This window comes from Strix uralensis, chromosome 9 (assembly GCF_047716275.1).
Source record: "Strix uralensis isolate ZFMK-TIS-50842 chromosome 9, bStrUra1, whole genome shotgun sequence".
Classification (NCBI taxonomy): domain Eukaryota; kingdom Metazoa; phylum Chordata; class Aves; order Strigiformes; family Strigidae; genus Strix; species Strix uralensis.
This window is the reverse complement of record NC_133980.1, coordinates 28,305,668-28,324,975: the sequence shown is the minus strand read 5'-3', so window position 1 is coordinate 28,324,975 and position 19,308 is coordinate 28,305,668. Positions and strand designations below refer to the sequence as shown.

At 47.7% G+C, this 19,308-nt stretch overlaps 3 protein-coding genes across 7 annotated transcripts in view; 2 read left to right on the top strand and 1 right to left on the bottom strand.

Moving 5' to 3' along the window:
* Nucleotides 1-15,618, bottom strand: part of CEP63 (centrosomal protein 63) — a 43,175-nt gene extending 27,557 nt beyond the window's left edge. For 3 of the 4 annotated variants that reach the window (XM_074877964.1, XM_074877963.1, XM_074877965.1), the window contains exons 1-4: nucleotides 15,548-15,618; nucleotides 2,171-2,227; nucleotides 2,000-2,088; nucleotides 223-378 (exon numbers count right to left, since the gene is read on the bottom strand). The gene's annotated coding sequence lies outside the window, so the exon portion shown is untranslated. The remainder of the gene's footprint in view (nucleotides 1-222; nucleotides 379-1,999; nucleotides 2,089-2,170; nucleotides 2,228-15,547) is intronic. The other variant, XM_074877966.1, reaches the window with a different exon arrangement.
* On the top strand, nucleotides 2,198-15,540 carry LIPH (lipase H). The gene is made up of 10 exons (XM_074877980.1): nucleotides 2,198-2,249; nucleotides 6,275-6,642; nucleotides 7,344-7,452; nucleotides 7,563-7,664; nucleotides 8,660-8,749; nucleotides 9,857-10,024; nucleotides 10,940-11,035; nucleotides 12,014-12,125; nucleotides 13,661-13,834; nucleotides 15,405-15,540. The coding sequence occupies exons 1-10, from the start codon at nucleotides 2,198-2,200 to the stop codon at nucleotides 15,487-15,489; spliced, it is 1,356 nt and encodes a 451-aa protein (XP_074734081.1). The 3' UTR covers nucleotides 15,490-15,540.
* A 72-nt stretch (nucleotides 15,619-15,690) lies between the features above and the next one.
* On the top strand, nucleotides 15,691-18,332 carry TMEM41A (transmembrane protein 41A). 2 transcript variants are annotated; one of them, XM_074877974.1, is made up of 5 exons: nucleotides 15,691-15,935; nucleotides 16,015-16,168; nucleotides 16,419-16,580; nucleotides 17,424-17,562; nucleotides 17,887-18,332. In XM_074877974.1, the coding sequence occupies exons 1-5, from the start codon at nucleotides 15,838-15,840 to the stop codon at nucleotides 18,105-18,107; spliced, it is 774 nt and encodes a 257-aa protein (XP_074734075.1). In that variant the 5' UTR covers nucleotides 15,691-15,837; the 3' UTR covers nucleotides 18,108-18,332. The 2 variants fall into 2 exon arrangements, with proteins under 2 accessions (XP_074734075.1, XP_074734076.1); XM_074877975.1 differs by lacking the exon at nucleotides 17,424-17,562.
* The last annotated feature ends 976 nt before the right edge of the window (nucleotides 18,333-19,308 follow it).

The following is a 19,308-nucleotide window of genomic DNA, read 5'->3' as shown; positions in this document are numbered from 1 at the left end:
CACTGTAAACAGACAGCCTAATTTATGCTAAAATGGTTACTCAAAATCATTGTCTTTTGAGGGATGATTGAGTGTTAGAGGGAAGAGCCTGCCAGTCCCAGTGTACCAGCTATTGAAATGATAGCCACTTGGATGAGCTATCTCAGATGGGAAATGGAAATCTGAGGAAAGTGATGCGGAAAAGAAACAAGGAGGGCTTAGCTTCAGGCAATAAATTGTTACCTCTTCTTGTGCTGAGAAGAAAGGCAAGGCCCTCTTGATTTCTTTATCTCATTTTATCTCTGATTCTCAAATGTCTTTTGCAATAGGTAGAAGCCTTCTGTTCATCTTGCATGTTTCAGTGTTGGACCGATTCCTTCGCACCATTGGCAGGACTTGCTAAGGAGAAAATATTTTGACAGAGTTTAGGATTACTGGTGGAGGTGAGAAAGGAACTGGAAGGAAAACAATGTTTCAAAGGATTTCCTTTTGCCAGTGCATCAGAAAAAGCATTTTCCTGGAGCTTGCAGCTTCCAGACTCCACAGAAGTTTCTTGGTGTCTTTGCTCAATGTTTATCCTCTTCAAAATAAAAATCAACTTTTGCCTGTGTGATTACCAGATGGAATCACAGCATGGCACATGTCCTGTGAGACTGTCATTGCTAAGCTGCATGAGGATGGAGAGCTCAAGGTGCTTGTGAAAAAGTTCTGTGTGTGGCTGGGTTTGTGCCTCTGAGGTGTAATCCATGCCTGCACCAGACAAGCAGCACACACTTGTCTGAACAAGAAGGAGCTGCAGACAGCCAGCAGGCAGAGTTAAGGATTCACCCAAGATTTAGCAAAGTCAAAAACCTTCATATGTACAGCATGGACCAAAGAAGCAACAATGCAACTGGGAACTGTAATAGTTCAGCTCCTCATTGGATCATCACCGGGGGGAAAAAAAAAGGAGCCTGTGCTTAATGAGGTGTTTCTGATCCTCCCCATGTTGCCTTTCCCTGGCCCATGTTAGAAGAATTTGCTAAGAAAACATTAGGCAAAGCCACCACACTTCTATCCAGTAGTCATCCCTGTTTGCTCTTCCACTCCACTCTCTCACCGTTACAAATTCCCCACCACCCTCGTCTTCCCAATTTTTGCCACTAGATCTTCCAGCTCCAATTTCAGCCTTTCTTTCCTTGCCCCTGACAGTTGTCTTTGCATCTGCCACCTTCTTCCTCCTGTCCAGCATGGAAAAAGAATAGCCTTTCCTACTTGAATTAGAGTTGGATTAATGAGATTCCACCAGGTCTGCAAGAAAACTGGATATTAGGATTTCAGACTGGCTCTTAGAAGTATTTCTTTGCAGAAGGGGTTGTTGGGCATTGGAATGGGCTGCCCAGGGCAGGGGGGGAGTCCCCATCCCTGGAGGGGTTGAAGAGTCGGGTTGACCCAGCACTGAGGGATCTGGTGGAGTTGGGAACGGTCAGGGTGAGGTTCATGGTTGGACTGGAGGAGCTTCAAGGGCTTTTCCAACTGAGATGATTCTGGGATTCTGTAGAACGTGGTGGGGATGCCAGATGTGCGAGTGTCATCCAAGACAGCAGTCGCCTGGCAGCCCAAGGGAGGCCCAGACTGACTCAAACTGGCACCTCCCCTTTGCCAGGACACAGCGCTGTGCTTGGCCTCCACCTGAGGGGACAGGGACTGTAGGTGAGAAGGGATGCTGGGCCACAGCACGCAGGGGGGCCAGGGGGGAGTAGGGATCGTCGTGAAGGCTACCAACGTAGGGCCCCGTGAAAACAAGTGCTGGCCCTGCCCAGATGCTTATCAGGCTTGCAGTGACACCTACAATCTTCGCTGCCTTTTAACATTCTTTGCAAAAGACAAATAGACACGCAATAATTTCCTTCGTTTCAACACGTGTAGTCACATTGCTGCTTACAGCCTGATACCAAACCATCTGTGTCTTTGATTAATCACTCCCCAGGGCAAACTATATTTAAAATAAGGAAACCTAGTAGAATAGAAGGTGCCCCACCTTTTTAAGAAGAAGTTTTAGTTGCATAACTAAAGACTGGTCTTCATTTCTTGGCTGGTAACTTCCTTCTTTCACCACACCTACTGTTACTGGCAGAAAAAAAAGAGAGCAAACTTGTCAGAGACAGCAGACACATGCCAAAGAAATTGTGGGATCCTTAAACTCTCTTACCTGTAGAAGTTTCACGTGGAAGTCCGTATGCTGAGGCTGTGTGTTGTGTTCATCCACCTTTTGTATAGGGTGAAAACAGGTAAGAAATCAACCATTTGTTTTGAATGTTTTTGGCAAATGTAACACGCTTTCTGTGCTTTGCAGAAACATGAATATATCTACCCTCTGCATTATAGTTACTGCGTAGGGTTTTCCACTAGCATTATTTATTTTGGCAAAGCAAATTATACTGGTTACATGAATGTAGTCAGCTCTAAGAGTTCCAAATGTAAAACCAGAAGTCATTTTTATTATCTTTTCCTCATTTTGCAAACATTTCTCTTATATAAGTACTATCCATCGACACTGAAAATGTCATGCAAAATCTTCAGAGAAGAAGGATTTCTTTTCAGCAGTGTCTTATATGACAGACTCAAAGGATGAATTACCATTTATGAACAATAAGCTTCATTTGATATCCTCACAGCCCTATCAAGACTCAACCTGTGTAACAATAAACAAATGTACTGCCTTGTGTTAGCATACACATGGGAGCAAGTCAAGTTATAGCTCTCTGCTTTGTAGGGAAAACAAACAGGATTAAAGAAAAAGCAAAACAGTATTCTTATAAATACTAACTTGTATTTCAGCAGGTTCTCTGGAGTAATCTTGGGGGTGCATTTTGCTTAGTTTGTTAAATATGCTGTAGGAAATGTAGTCATAAGAAGTGGAAAAAGCGAATTGTGTTGAAAAGGCACCGAGGAAAGCCAGTGAGATACTGAGGACCAGTTTAAGAGGTAGAGGGCACACTCTCTCTGTGGAAAAGTGATGGAAATCTTCACTAATGCTACAGAGATTTGCTGTGTGGTAGTGAAGTGTGCTTAAAGCTGAAGCCTCATTATTGATGCATAAGACCAGTCTGTGGAAACACTGTAAAAAGCCCAGTCAAGGTGACTGTTCTGAGGGTCAGTGAAACTGTGAACAGACGCAGAAGAAGCAACACCCTTATCTGAGGTCCACCCAAGGTGTTGACTTGGTGAGCAGCCCCCTTCGTGGGCTCTGAGTGGCAATACAGTCTAGGACAACTACAAATCTGACCAAGTGACCATTGACCCACTGAAGTGAAAATCTGTTGGAACTTCGCTTTGCAAGACAGACTGGTGGAGTTAAAAAAATCAGCTGCTATTCTATTCATGCAGACAGCCCCAAAATGCCTCTACTGCAAACCCCGCCTGTCCATAGGATGAACCTCCAGGACAGAAGGAAGAAAAAGCCTCCAAACACCACATCCAAGAAAGGAAAGAGAGAGAACAGGGGAAGGCAGGCTTTAGGTAGCACTGACTGCAGTAAATACCATGGAGTCTTCCTGGGACCATTCTCACAACCACAACACTCCCACCTGGGAATATATAACTTCTCAATATATATATACATATATATATATGTAATTTCAGAACTAAGTTATTCTGAAGATGCCCCTTCCGCTGCAATAGCACCTCAGAGGCTGATCTCAAGCTTGAGACAAAAGATGTCCAGCTCCCACATAGGAACATGGGTTTAACAGGTTGGTATGCCCCCTGCTACAGGTGCTGAGATGTCAGAGCACCTTGCCCAGGAGACTAGTGTTTGCCATCCTATTTTACATATTAGAAAACTGAGCAGAGGGAGAAAAATGAATTCAGCAAGCTAATGGCCAAGACAGGGCTGGAAACGAGTTAATGGGACACTCAGTTAATTGCCACATGTATTTACCTTTCCTGGAGGGAAGTGGTCTGTTGGAGATGGGTTAAGTACAGCGCCAGGGTCTAAGTTTCCACCTCACTTATCTGCTTGCAGAGTTAATCTCAATAAGCCTCTTGCCCCATCAGAGAAATCAAGTTGGAGTTTCCAAGACAATTCCAGCCATTTGGGTAGGATTCACTGTGCTTACCAGAACGAAGAGCAAAGCCAGGATAACTGGCTGTCCTCATGTGTCAGCTTTTGTAACACATGGTGGATGAGTCTGGGATATGCACCAGCCTGCCAGAAGAGAAGCTGGCAGGTTTTCCCCCACTATTAGCACTGATCTGATTTTGTTAATCAAAATAGAACAAATCTAACAGACTTGGTGCAGATATAACAAGGCTTTTTAAACAGTCCCTGTGTTAGGTATTAGCAAATGCCAATCAGGTCTTTAAAAGCTCTTCTTTACCAGAAGGTTTGGGCTGTTCTGGTGACAAACGTAGTGCTCCTCTGGGCAAGTCTCAGCACAGTGCAGGAGATATAGAAACAAATTAAGCAATCAGTGCTATCTTGCACCATATAGAAGTAATTCTTGCCTGGCATTTCTGCCTGTATTACTACAACTTCAGCGGCAGTAAAGACGATTAACAATGCTATACAATAATGCTATACAATAACTAAACCAATTTCTAGTTATTAGTAAAAAATAAATATAATTGTAGTTTTTAATGTTGCAGTAGCACCTAGAGGACAGTCGTTGAGTATCACTGTGTATGCTGGTGTACATTAGCAAAAAATGATAACTTTTCTCTGCTAGTTACTTTGAGATCTCCCCATGAGCAGTGCCATAGGAGAACTCTTGTGCTGTGCCTCTGGAGCAGCCTGGCACTGTAGAAGGAGGGGAGAGCAAGCTGGTCTGGAGAGGGCCACCTGGGTCACCTCTACTCTTGCAAGCAGGGCCCAGAGTCACGCTGCCCCTGGGAGCCCCGATAGAAGCATTCCAGAGGCAGAACACCCTCAATTCAAAGGCCACTGATTTCAACCAGTGTTCATTGGGCCTGGCTGAGGGCTCATTTTTCCACGGCTCCTGTTCCGCTATTCATATTTTACCATAGGCTTTATACAGGAAAGACTCCATGGATTTCAAATGTTAAAATTTATTTCTGAATTTATGGTAGCAATTTAAAATAACCAGTTGGACTTAACTGCAACATCCTTTTAGCCTATTAACTTTTATTTCTGGAGCTCTTGGGGCTTCTACAAAGTAATTAGCAGAACTATGGGAACTGAGCAGATTATTTTATGTGCTGGGCACATAGCATTTATATCACTCTCATGCTGCTGATTTCCATAGGAGGAGAAAAGGGAAAGTTGCTCATAAAATCTGAGAGTTTCATCATTTAGAAATTAAAACGCACAGAGTATTGGAGATTTGCTAGAGCACAGCTTACAGCTGCAGGTTTTCTAAACCCTTCTACCTACTGCACAGGCCTTTAAGCAACAAAGATCAGGAAGATTTCTCTAGCAACTGCAGCCTGAACAATTATTGCAGCCCAGGGCGTATGTGTGAAAGAGACTCTCTCTCCCACAAGGTTCTTCAATAAGATTACAGGGATTGGGGAAAAGAATTGTGAGCCAGGAAGAGGCTACAAAACCTGGGAGGGCCTTCATAAGCACTGTCTGTCTGGAGGCAGTTATTCCATTCCCTGCCAGTGCCCTGCTGGAGATTGTATTGGACTCCGAAGGCTCAGCTGGTGTTCTGCTGGAAAAGCAAGGAACAAAGACAGGCTTTCAAATGGCAGAGACTGGTCCCATAAAGCAGCGCTTACATAAAATTCAGTTACTCTTCAGCTGTGTATAAAGCAATATCAGTAACATATCTCATGCAGTCAAAGGGTGTCCCATTTTGCAGTCTGAAATAGCAGGCTACATCTGCAAATACAAATGAAGCATTGAGCTGCCCCTCACAACAGCAAGATCCTCTGCAGCTTGTCAGCTCCAGACTGAAGCTACAAACAAACCACAAGGATATCTCGTTACCCTAGAGGCTATCCAGAGCATCTGAGTGTGCTCTCAAACCAATACAGCAACCATCCTAGCTGTTGGTCTCTAATACCTTACACTAGTGAGATTTTTGGAGATTTTGCGATCCCCCAGCTGCTAGTGGAAGCAGGGCTGTGCTGTTTCAGGGAATGCTGCTCTGAGAAGGTGCACTTGCTGCCTTTGTTCCAACACAGCAAGAAAAACTAAGTTTCAGGGTAACTCCAGTCATCAACATGAGGGAGAGGAAAGGAGCAGCCCTCGCTCAGACAGCTCACAACATAGGCAGGGCTGGCAGGTAGAAAAGGTCAAAGCAAACGCATCAGTGCTAACCTCAGGATTGCCACACTGTGCTCTTTTCAGATCCCGGGGAGACATGCCCTGCGTTCACTGCTCTCACCATTGGCAATGCTTTGATAGGGACAGACCTGAAAGTGAAGCTGCTGCTCTACACCAGACAGAACCCAAGCTGTGCTGAAGAGCTCAATTCAACAGCCTCCAAGTATCTAGATGTGACCAAGAAAACTACGTTCATCATCCACGGATACCGACTCACAGGCTCTACCCCGGTCTGGATCCCTGACTTGGTACATCTTCTGCTTTCTGTAGAAGACATGAACGTCATCCTTGTGGACTGGAATCGCGGGGCAACAACTCTCATCTACAGTAACGCTTCCAGAAACTGCAAAAAAGTTGCTGAGATTCTGAAGAAACTTATTGATGAAATGTTGGTAAGTTTAATGTTCACACTATGACATAGTCATTAACGCACAGTATGCGGAGGGCACAAAGGAAGTGTTTAAAAGCAGCAGGATGTCTGGGAAAAGAAAGTCCTAGAAAGGAATACATTCATTTTTGGAAGTGCAGCTATACTGCAGTGCCAAATTCTACCCCTGGACTTGGTATGATGGTATTTTGTTGCAATATTCAGTTTACACTCTAAGTCTCTACATGTCTGGATACAAATCTCTACAGATGCTTTTCCACACATAGAAACTCTATTTCCACTTTCTGGATGCCCAAAAGTCAGCTCACAGGGATCAGCTACAGTTGGCAGCTCTTCTAAGCTGTTGCACGGGCACAGTCAATGATGACACTGGATCATTAGGATCGCTGTGGCTGCTAACTCCTTGCAGGAACCACACGTGGCCAACTCATGGGGCCCATGAATACTCGTTCCTGTCCACACCTGTAGTCACTGCCCCAGGAAAATACAACCATTGCCTGAACTGTTCTTATCACAGTTCTCTCAGATATGGGCCTCAAACATGAGTGCTGGCTGTACTGTGGGACTATCAAAGGGGGAATATTTACACAGAGTGGAACACACTAAGGGAAAAAAGTAGGGAGACGCTTTTACATTCCTCCTCCTGATATCTTTTATGCCTTTCACGTGCCTAAATCTGTGACCACGAGCACTTTTGAATCTCAGGTTGATGGAGCATCACTTGACTCCCTGCACATGATAGGAGTGAGCCTGGGAGCACACATCTCTGGCTTTGTAGGACAGATGTTTGATGGTACACTTGGAAGAATCACGGGTAAGCCCTTCCTACTGTCAGTCCTGTTGCTCCGAGCACAGCTGCCCGCTGTGAGCGAGGTGAGCTGCAGGCTACTGAAGTGACGCCACGTGCGTGGTCTTGCGTTGCAGGCCTTGACCCAGCGGGGCCCTTGTACAGAGGAAAGCCGCCTAGTGAGAGGCTGGACCCTACAGACGCACAGTTTGTTGATGTCATTCACTCAGACACCGATGGTATGTGACATTTCTCCTCTTTACCATTATGAGGAAACCTAGAGACTAATGGGGAGCACAGGAAAACGGGGGCTCTGGTAGGCAGTGCTGGGGGCATCCTCGCTCCTTTGGCCCAGGAGGACAGCAGTCTCCTTCACTGGTGCTGCGCAGGGCTCTGTGGTCCTGTGTTGCCCACCCTGTTGTCAGCACTTCCTCGGGAGCTGCTGTTTTATTTGCATTTCAAAACATGCTGCTGTTTCATAGCAATTACAGCCTCGAGGCCCATGAAGAACAAGGACATGGGCAGTGGTGCAGGAGTGCCCTGTTGCCACTGGAGCACAGAGTTCCGCTGGAGCAGTTCCACAGCAGCTCCGCACTGCAGGGTCAGGCTGCCGCCAAGCACGCAGCGTCTCAAAAACTAGTCAATGTCTTGCACAGCAGATCAGTTATCCCCAACCCCGTGGCTCCCTGCATGATGCTTCCAGTCTTCATCCCACCTCCTGTGGGCTAAACCTTCCTCTGGGGCAAATCTGGCATTTCCCTCAGCTCTCTCCTTGCCCAACTGGTGCACAGCACATCTTCACATCCACCAGCGCGATGCAAACCCCCACTCTGCTCCCACTAGCGTCCTACTCCTAGCACTTGGCTTTCCCACCTCATTGCTGCCTCTCGTCTTCTCCCAGCCCTTTCAAGAACTTGGGCTTCAGCAGCACAGCAACACCCAGTGTTTTGCATCCCTTCTCCTCTCCCACACTCAGCGACACAAAAAGCCAAATTTTGTACTGTCACACGCATAGACCGATTTTAGGTATTTGATGCTATTGCTATAATGACACAGCTGGGTCACAACCATTTGGCCTGCTGCCTAAACAGATGAATGACATTAATATTCCTGCAGAGGCAGGCATCCTAGAGCTAAATAACTATTATTTGTTCCAGTTAGTTTTTCACGTTTCCTTCTTCTGCATTTTACAATTTAATATTCCCTCCCCACCCCTGATATTTTCTTTTGTCAGGACTAGGTTACACAGAAGCACTAGGCCACATAGACTTCTACCCCAACGGCGGGACCGACCAGCCTGGCTGTCCACTGACAATATTTTCTGGTAATTAATTCTGCCTTGAATTGCACAAACACTGACAAAATGTTTCCAAGCACAAAAGAGAAGACCAGAGAAACATCATCACTGCTTAGAAAATACATGAAAAAGCATATTCTGGGAAAGCCATGACAGCAGTCTCTCCCCAGTGCTGATGTGGCACGCTGACATAACAGGAGTTTAGCTGATGTGCAGCAGGCAGACATATGAGTCAGGGGTGATCCTTCTGCTCTCTGTCACAAATGCAAATGGGATTAATTTTCTGTGCAAAAAGTCATCAGGTAGATTTGTGACTACGTTTAGAAAACCTGTGGGATTATTTTTTTATTATTATTACTTAGAACACACACAAAACCCCAAGGACTAGCAATGGCAAGAACCTGTTCAGAAAACAGGTTTAAGACGAATGAGGGGTAGGCAGTTATACCGAATCCAATGTGCCTTTCTTGGCAGTGACAGACAGTGCAGTCTGGCAGGTAGAGCCCTAGTCTTAAAGGCAAGAAAGCTTTTTCCTTTCCAGCCTGGCAGCAGAACTGGTTTTATGAAAGCTGGGTAAAGAAGATACCTCATAGAAGAAAAGGCAGTAATGTGAATTCAACCCTTATCAGACACAAGAGAATCCACACAGGAGACCAGCCTAAAACAAAAATCCATAGGATATGAGGCTTCGCTCATTTTGCTGCTCATCTAACAACTGGTTTTATTAGTAATGTCCTTCTAAAGAGTTTTTTCACCAAAATGGAAGGCCACAGGCAAAAAAACCCCAATAGCCAGCTGTCAGGCCTGAGCTCAGAGAGAAGAGGGGGACACCTGAGACGGAGTAGGATCCACAGCTGGATCCTCTGGAACCACAGTAACAATACGAACAAGAATGGTTTTAAAACTGAAAAAGACAAGCAGAAAAGTAAAGCAGACATAGGCAGAGCTGAGTGCACTCAAAAGGAGAACTTACTGTTCTGCCAGAGCCCAGTGCTCCCTCCCCAGTGCAATCTGTTGTGTTCAGACTGGTCAGTGACTGTCCACTGGCGTGTCCTTTTTTGCTAGTGCATTAATACTCTTTTCCTGAAGCATGAGGATTGCTAACAAAATGTTTCTTCCCTATGTATGATTAAGGATTGCAGTATTTTAAATGTGACCACCAGAGGTCTGTTTTCCTGTTCATGTCATCTCTGAAACAGAGCTGCAATATTACTGCATACCCGTGTGACTCCTACAGAAATTACAGGAATGGCAAATGTACCAGCTGCAAAACTTTTTGGCCTATGCCATGCCCCATCCTAGGTAAGGATCCAGGGAATATAAATACATCCTGAATACACATGTCTGACAGAGCTGTGCATCATTACTGTAACTGTCTGTGTGACAAATGTTTTGCTAAAGGACTAACACAACACACTGCTTTGCAAAAGCACGTAAGTTATTTCCACTGAGGTTTTTGGGATGGTCTCTCCTTGACTTCTGCAGAGGTACAAGCCTCTGCTGCAGGCAAAAGAGGCCTGAGAAATTACCCTCGCTTTGTACAGTCACATCATGTTACAATCTAGAAATCCACCTGTAAAGGATGCAGAACTAGAAAAGCCAAAAGAAGACTTGGGATCTTTACACTAAAGTCACAGAAACGATAAAGTCCATTAGCTGCGAAGTTTGAGGCATAGGGACATGTTCTTGCTAAAACAGAATCTTTTCTAAGTTTTCAGCACCCCAAACCCCTCTTGACTCTTGACAGGCATGGCAGAGCGGTAAACAAAGGGTTATTCTGGTTTTTGTTAGTGACCCACAGAGGTGTCCCAGCCTGGATGTGACAGCCCAGCTTCAGGCTGCCATTTCTGAAACGTTGCTGCTAAAATACCTGACACTTCCAGAAATGAACTTGCAAAGCTAAGGGGATGATTTTCATTCTGTGCTGCAAAATGAAATCCTTCTTAACCATGGATATCATCAGATGTGGAAAAAGATCAAGCTTAAAATAAGTGCTGAACAGTAACCAGGCACATTTAGACACTCAGTTGGCTTTAGTTACACAAGTCAAGTCCTGGTGTAAGTCTACCAAGTACAGGAGCACGTGTCACAGTACTACCTTGCAGCTGGCAAGCAATATACTATTTCTTAAATACTTGCTTTGTTATTTTCAGCAATTTAGTTGCTTATATACCTGCGCAGTAACAGTCTGTCTCATTTTCAAACTGTCATCTATAGGTTATTATGCCCATAAGTGGAAAAGCTATTTAACACAACAGAGCCATCCAGTGACAAGTATGTTTTTTGATACAGCAGACAAAGAGCCATTCTGCAGTAAGTGACTAAGATTTCTGAGATGATTATTTGTGTATCGCCTCCTCCAGCAACAGCCAAGCCGAGACGGTTAGTTGCTATCAGCATCATAGCCAGCATTTCAGAAACAAAGCTGGTGGCTGCTGGATAGAACTGTGTTCATCTGCAGTCTTGCCATTACATTCTTTACCTGCAAAGTTGCCTGGTGCTGTGAAAGCCAACTACTCGCTAGATAACTGCAAGAACAGGCTCATCTTGCTCGCAGTGCTAGGAAATTTGTTGAGAACACGCAAATGAAGCACAAAAGGGCAGTGCCTAAACTGTGTTTCAAAACAAGACACCACTCTTTTGTGCAAGAGGTGTGTGGGAATAATGAGAGTCAAAAACGTGCTCTGAGGTGAACGGGTAAAAAACCTACCCTGGACAAAAGTGAAAGGCACGGGGAAAGGGCACAGGCAAGGGGCAAATCTGTGGAAAAAGGTTTCACCCTCATGGTCACCAACATACCAAGCCACGGGCAGGGATTACGGCCTGAGGTCCAGCACTGGTCAGCAAGTGAATTCAGTGAGTTACAGATCAGAGCAAAGAGCAGGCGATTCTGCTCCGTGACAGAGAAGACAAATGAAAGATGCTGAGAACAGAAATGAAGGGGGTCAGAGGCAGACAGGAGAAAGAAAAGGCAATCTGAAAATGAATGGTGAAACAGGCGGTGTGCTGAAAGCTGTGCAGAGAGATCACCTTGCATGCCACTTATGTAACCCTTGCTCTAGCGCTTTCCCAGACATGTCTTAGTATTTCTACTAGAAATCCCTGCAAAGGAAAATGGCAAGCAAGAAGGAGAAAGAAATTTTAGAGTTAAATTGAACGGGTTGTGTCAGACGAGCAAATGGGAGAACGATGTACTCCACCTGCAGCTCAGACCCCAGACAGGCACACAGCCAGGCTGGCAAGCAGAGCGAGCGTGCAGTCTAACCACGCTCGCTTTCTCTCTCACCTCAGTTTATCACTACTTTGTGGATATTATTACATGGAACAAAGACACCAGAAGAGGCACCTTAAGCATTGTATTAGCTGATGAAACTGGGAAGAAGGCAGAATCTAAAGTTAATCCGTAAGTCTTACTGATCTGATGATCTGTAAATGTTATCAAATCACTTGGCACAACTGCATCTGGGAGGAGGCAAGATATCCTCCTCTAATTTCTCTGCTGACACTTGATAGCATACCTGCCTTAGGGCTTTCCTGGCCCTACATGATTTTCACAGACTCCCCCAGTGCACACCAGCTGACAGCCCAGCCCTTCGGTTTGGACCCTTCTCAGGGTCCAAGGACTGAAGTGGACAATCTCAGCCAGCAGCAGCACAGCTGTCCTAGGCATCCCCTAAAGCAGGAGGAAAAACACATCTCCCCCTCTTGCCTTCCCTTTCCTGGGAGTGTTCTGTTCCAGCTCCAGATGCCCCAGAGAGCTGGGAAGAACCTGGGCCTGAATTTGTAACATCCAAGTCCATTCATTCCCTTGGAGAGGCAAATTAATGACTGGTGTTTATGTGGACATGCAAATTCCTCATTGATCTAAACACACCTCAGCAAACAAATCCTGCTCAACTAGTTTTCCCAAGTGTCTCTCACTGCATATTCTCTCAGCCGTATCTGCTTGCACTCGCACAGCTCCCTGGAGCTGCACAACAGGACCACCCGCTCTGCCGAGCGCGTGACAGCCCACCAGGCAGCATGCTTACACACACACGTCAGAAACACCTTGGACAGGTTAAAACTTGTCCTGTTTGTCAGGTCTCCTAAAGCTTCTAAACAAGGCCAGTCGTTCTGAGCATTGCAACTGGGATACACTTCCAGTCCCATCTGCACTCTTCACCTTTATAAGGGAAACCTTAAAATATGGCCATACAAGAACGTGTTGTGTGGCCACAGCATTCCTGCGAGCAGCTCTGCTGCTTTTGCGCCAAGACTGGTGCAGTTTTCATGCGTATCTCGAAGTGGAACTGGCCATTCTGCCAAAAAGGACCAAGGTCAAACTCCAGCCCTGCAAGCCCTCCCATCTTTAAGCCTGTGCTATTTTCCTATCCTGAGAAGCTGGATTACTCTCCATTAATTCCGGTCAATGCAGCATTGTTTCACAGACGCTTCTGATGCATTTGCAAGAAGAGAGCCACCAGAAATTTAGTTAGGGGCATTAATACTCCCAAGGTAGAGTCTTCCATTTGTAGAGCTACCTCAGCGTTGTTAGAAATAGGTTTTTATATACAGCAACATATTCTGCAAACTCCACGGATGCCTCAGTGTTGAGGTCTGCATGGCTAGCCAGGTACAAACATCATTTGGGCCTAGTCCGCTGGGGTTCAAAGCAGAATCACAGTGAGGATTCTGGTTTGGGACCAGAGCAAATGGCATCAGACCGCTGTGTGCCCGCTCCCACCTCAACTAACAGTGCAAAAGTGCCTGAGCAGGTTCACACCTGAAGACCTGAATCCATACCCATTTCCTGTAAATCTAATCTTAAATTCAGTCTAAAAGTAATCAAAAGTTCAGTCCTCCTCCCTCAGCACTGTTTCTAATATTAGACTGAACGTATTAAAAACAGTGCTATTCCCTTGGTGACTCCTGACACCTTGTCTGCTTTATCTTTAGAGAAGCTGCAGCCTTTCAGCAGTACAACCAAATCACTTTGCTAATTGGATTCGACCAGGATTTTGAAAACGTAGAAAGAATTTCCTTGACATTTTCCACAGGATCTGTTACTGGCCCAAAATTCAAACTCAGGATTCTCCAAATGAGGTTCCGGTCACTTACAAATCCAGAAAGGTAAGGAAAGGTTTACAAACTATTTTTGTTGCAGACTGGACAGAAGCAAACTAATCTGCCAGATTCCTGGCCTGGCTGAGTTCGTTCAGAAGAATTAGATTTATTTTACGTTTAATAATTCTTGTACAGGTATCTTGGGAATAAATTCCACCTTTAGTGCATGCACACAAATCCCATAGCTGAATTCTTGAACACAGAGGTTGTCTTATTGTAGTGAAAACATGTAATTAGTGGTCTGACTCTGGCGTGGTCTGACATTTTAACTGTTGGTCAGGAAAATGACCTTTGAGAAGCTGCTCAGGCCTGAACTGTGGGCTGAAGATAAATGCAACTTCCAGGGAAAGACAGATTGTCCATCCCCAAATACACATTTTATATCCCAGTCAATTTCTATGTCCAGTCAAGCAGGGAAATTAATTTACTCCTGGAATTCCAGTAACTGGGAGCTGCTGGCCACTATGCCCCAAAGCACTGGCTACTGCCCACAACACCATGAGGTACCTACCAGGTCATTTGCTGATGAGATTTCTCCAGCCGCTTCAGTCACCTTGTTAACCTCTGTCTGCTCTGCGGTCCTACCCTTCAGCTTCCCTGATGACCAGGGCACCTTTGGAGGGCAGGATCTCTGCCTGAGCTCAGCGGGTACAGCACGTCTTAGGCTGACCTTGCGTGCAAGGACAGTATGTGGACATCAAGCCATACCATGCTTTAAACTGGGGTTAAAACAAGGACTGCATATCACAGAGTGAGAAGGGTGAAGCAAAAAAAAAAGGACAGAGCTGCAGAACATGTTTCTTTGCAGTTCATGAAGGTCTGCTACCCTTAGACTTGGAATAAGGAAAAGATTGTGTATGTCTAATAAGAAAAGTCCTTCTGCAGCCCCACCTGCTGACACTCCCCTTCTCCTGCCCTACATCTCCACAGTCACTTCCAGCCCCAGATCCACATTCAACCTTTTAAAATGCCCAAACATTTAATCCGAGGCTGTCCACTCTCCCCTAGGACAGGCTGCCACAGGCTATGAGTAGTTTCATGACTATTTTAACACCATTAAGAAATCAGTCACCGCCACAGGGAGGGATGTCCTGCCCTCTCTCCTTCCCTGATGCTCAGGCGGCCCCAGGCAAAAGCCTAAGTATTTCCTCTGGTTTTCAGCTGGGCTAGCTCTAAGCCAGATCAATGCCTGGGCCCAGCTCAGAAGAGCGGTACAATCCCTAACGATGACACCAGGGAACTGTCAGGAACACGAAGGTGAGCTGCAAGGGCCACCCCATTTGGTGGACACCCAAGTGTAGACTGGCTTAAAGGGAACCGTGAACTCTGTAGCCGATACCTCAGTTTGCTTGGTGGTTTTTGTGTTCTTTTTTCCACAAGGAAAAGCAAAAGGTAGTGTAGAACAGAATGAAAATACGCTCAGGGTATCACTGACCTCAGTAAGTCAGCCTCACTGTAGGTGGACTTTAAGACAGTTGTCTTGAGAACGTGATTTATTTTACAGAAGCCTGAGCGGGGGATGATACAAGAAAGGCCGATTTTTCACTTCTGGCTCGTGTTGACTGTTTTTATGCAGACCACAGCTGTGCAGATACGACCTTGTGCTGGTGGAGAACACCAAAAAAACCTTTAAGCCTATCCCATGTGGGAGCAGGAGCTGAACCCCCCACGCGTTATTCCTGAGGGTTACCTGGCAGACATTTTCACAGAGGGACTCACCAGAAACCTCCTCGGCACCTTCTGTGGAGACCAACCGACGCCGCGGCGGGGCCCTCTCGTCAACGCCGAATTTATAAACAGGGCTGTAGAAGCGACCAAAAAAAAAAAAAAAACACAAACCAAACGATGGCGCGGTGTGTTTTTGAGCTGATACTCCCGCGGCGGGGCGGGCCCAGCGCCCCGGGCAGAGGCGGGGCCGGCCGGGCCCTCAGGGGCAGCACCGCCCCGCGCCTGCGCCTGCCGCTGCGCGCCGCGGGGCCGGGCCGGGGAGGGCCGGGGCTCACCGCGGGATGTGGCGGCGGCTGGCCGGGCTGCTGCTGGTCTTCGCGGCCGCCACGGCCGCTCTCTGGCTGCTGTCGGCCCGGCTGAGCGCGGGGCAGGCGCGCAGGTGGGTGCGGGCGCGGCGGGGGCCCGCCGGGCCGCTGCGCCGGATCTCCCCGTCTCCCTCCCCCTCTTCCCCTCTTCAGGCCGCTGCGGTTCCCGTCGGACCTGGAGGAGCTGCGGGAGCTGGCCGAGGCGCTGCGGGACTACGAGCGGCAGCACCGGGGCGCGGCGCTGACCCTCTTCTGCGGCGCGTACCTCTACAAGCAGAGCTTCGCCATCCCCGGCTCCAGCCTCCTGGTACGGCCGCCGGGCGCGGGGGGGGCCGGGCCGGGCCGGGCAGCGGGGCGGGAGCTGGTACGAACCCCCCCAGAGGGACCCTTTGCCCCCAGCGCCGGCCTGCGGGGGCAAGGTGCGAGGGCGGCGCCTGGCTGGGCGGGTCACGGCTCGGGGGGGGGGGGGACGGGCCTGTCCGATGCCCTCGGCAGCCGCCGGGGAGGGGGCACACGCGTGTCCCCGCGGGCTCTCACCCGGTGTCGTGCCCCGGCAGAACGTCCTGGCTGGAGCACTCTTCGGGCCGTGGACTGGGCTGGTGCTGTGCTCGGCCCTGACGTCTGTGGGAGCGACCTTCTGCTACCTGCTCTCGGGCGCGTTCGGGAAGCAGTTCGTCATCTACTACTTTCCTGATAAAGTGGCTCTGCTGCAGAGAAAGGTGAGCAGCTGTGGCTCTGCAGACACCCAGAATACCCCTTGGGTGAGGCTGTCTTTTGGGTGGACTTAGTAAAAAACAAATGTGTGCAGGGGATACATTAAATCCTGATGCAAACCTGAAAGGAGGGTGCAGAGAGGGGGGGTGAGTCTCTTGAGCCAAGGAACAAGCGCCAGGACAAGAGGGAATGGCCTCAAGCTGCGCCAGGGCAGGGTCAGACTGGCTCTTAGGAAGTATTTCTTTGCAGAAGGGGTTGTTGGGCGTTGGAATGGGCTGCCCAGGGCAGGGGGGGAGTCCCCATCCCTGGAGGGGTTGAAGAGTCGGGTTGAGCCAGCACTGAGGGATCTGGTGGAGTTGAGAACGGTCAGTGTGAGGTTCATGGTTGGACTGGAGGAGCTTCAAGGGCTTTTCCAACCGAGATCATTCTGTGAAATCAGACCTCTTCTGAAGCAATCTAGGAGCAGACCACTCTCTTGGGAGCAAGCCTGTTTGCAAAGGGGGTGCATGGAAAATCCCAGATCCCAAGGAAATCAGAAAGTAATGGATTGATTGGGAAGCCCCTGAGCTCCAGAACTGCCTCCACTCATCCTGTAGAGCTGGAAGTGGTTCTGCTGTTGACCTCCCAATCTCATTCAGGTTAGATCCCGGTTTCACCACTTGCACAGAAGGAGCCAGCTCACCCTTAGGCTCCCATACATACATAAAGCTGCTGTTTTTCATCAGTTCTGGACTGATTTTATGTTGCAGCACGTTAGAAGAAAGCTTATATTCACTGTAGTATTGTGGCTCTTCAGACATTACTGCTGTCTGAAGAGCAGAAATAATTTGGAATGTTTCTCTTGGCAGGTAGAAGAGAACAGGAGCTGCTTATTTTTCTTCTTGTTGTTCCTGAGGCTGTTCCCCATGACACCAAACTGGTTTCTGAATCTCTCAGCTCCCATTTTAAACATCCCTGTGTCCCAGTTCTTCTTCTCCGTTCTCATCGGTAAGGCCTGGGGACACCGAGGGGGCAGCGTGACATTGCCTCTCATCACCGAGCCTTGGGCAGTACACTGAGCTGGGGAGGGCAGAGCAGCAGGGTTCTAGCTGTGACTCTGCCCCATTTACCTGTTTGCTTTCCTGCCACCCTTATACTCAGAGGTCCCAGAGTATTTTGCAAATACGTGTGTGTCATCAGTGCAGCAAAGTTCTGAATCACACCCTGTTCTGTGAACACAGACCCCTGTGTCTGGCCTTGAGCAAGGGAATATTTGAGCTAATTTTACATGGGGGGGTGCTAACAGGCTTTTTTCTGCTCTGATTCTTTCAGGTCTTACACCATATAATTTCATCTGTGTGCAGACAGGAGCCATTCTGTCACAAATTACCTCTTTGGATGCCATTTTCTCCTGGAACACGCTGCTCAAACTGCTTGCAATGGCTGTGGCAGCATTGATACCAGGGACCCTCATCAAGAAATATAGCAAGAAGCACTTGAAGCTGGATGAAGACAAGCATGCTCAGTTCCTCAATGGCAGGAAGAGCTTGTGATGGCCCAGGTGCCCCAGTTGTTGGGGGACTGCCTCGCAAAAGCTGCAGGTCTCTGTTCCTGTGGGTTATATTCTGCATGCACTGTGCCACCGTGGACTAAGGACAATTGCAGTTTTTAATTGTTCTTCTCGTCTAAGAGGAGGTGTAAGGTTCTTATTTTTAATGAATGTTTAACTGCGTGTATCTGCACGGAGAGCACTATACAGGGGCTTTGTGACTACTTCAGTTAATTTGCCTGTTTCCTTTAAATCAGCCTGTGCCTGAAGGTGTTGCCAGCTCACTATAGATGTATTAGCAATGGGGAAAAAAAAAATCAGGAGTATTAGCATCCCCTGAGGAAGGCAAATCAGAACCTCTTCTTCCCTCCCAGCTCTTGAACACTGGGGCCAAGCACCACACTCCCTGCAGTCTCCCTACCAGCCCAAGTCACCGGCTTCCCTTGGGCTCCCACACTGCCCACTAAGTCCAGCTTTGTGAGCCCAGCTAGTCTCGAGGGTGTGACAAAGGTGACAGCCAAGAGCTGCTGCCTGCTCTGAGAGCAAGGCAGGCTGGGCTTCTGCTCAGCCACTTCCCCGGAACCGATGGGTCCACAGCCTGCGGAGGTGTGTTGAGCTGCAACAGCAAAAGCCTTGGCGGCTCTTCACCCCCACTCTTAGTAGCAGTGTTTCCCAGCTTTAGCGAGGCCCTACTCCCTCCTGTCCCTGCCCTCTCCAAACCCATACGTTTTTGGCCTAAAATGACTTTGGTGCTGTTAGGTGCAGTAGTACAAGTACCAAGTTCAGAGGAAAGTGATGATGTTTCCAGGGTCCCTGCAGCTTCTGTGGGAGAGCTTTCACAGATGTAGAAGACACTTCATCTGTCACTCAAAACAAAAATCATCCAACAAAATCATTCAGGATTTGGAGCCAGCTCTGAACTGCCTGTATGTATCATTTATATGTCAGAACACAAGCTTTCCTCTGATGTCTGTCAGTGGCTGCTCCTCCTCACAAGGAGTAAAGGGGGGCAAAAAAAAGGAGTAGATGGGCCTGGCTGGCAGTGATTTGTCCATAAGAAGAAGCACCTTTAGACCTGCACATTTGCTCATGTGGAACTAGGTTTCCAGCTAAGCAGGTAGGCTCTGTCCCAGCTGCTGGAGAACAGTAGCCCCCGGGGATGATACTACGCTCCTGGGTTTTTGGTATTTGCACCTCCTTGCTGT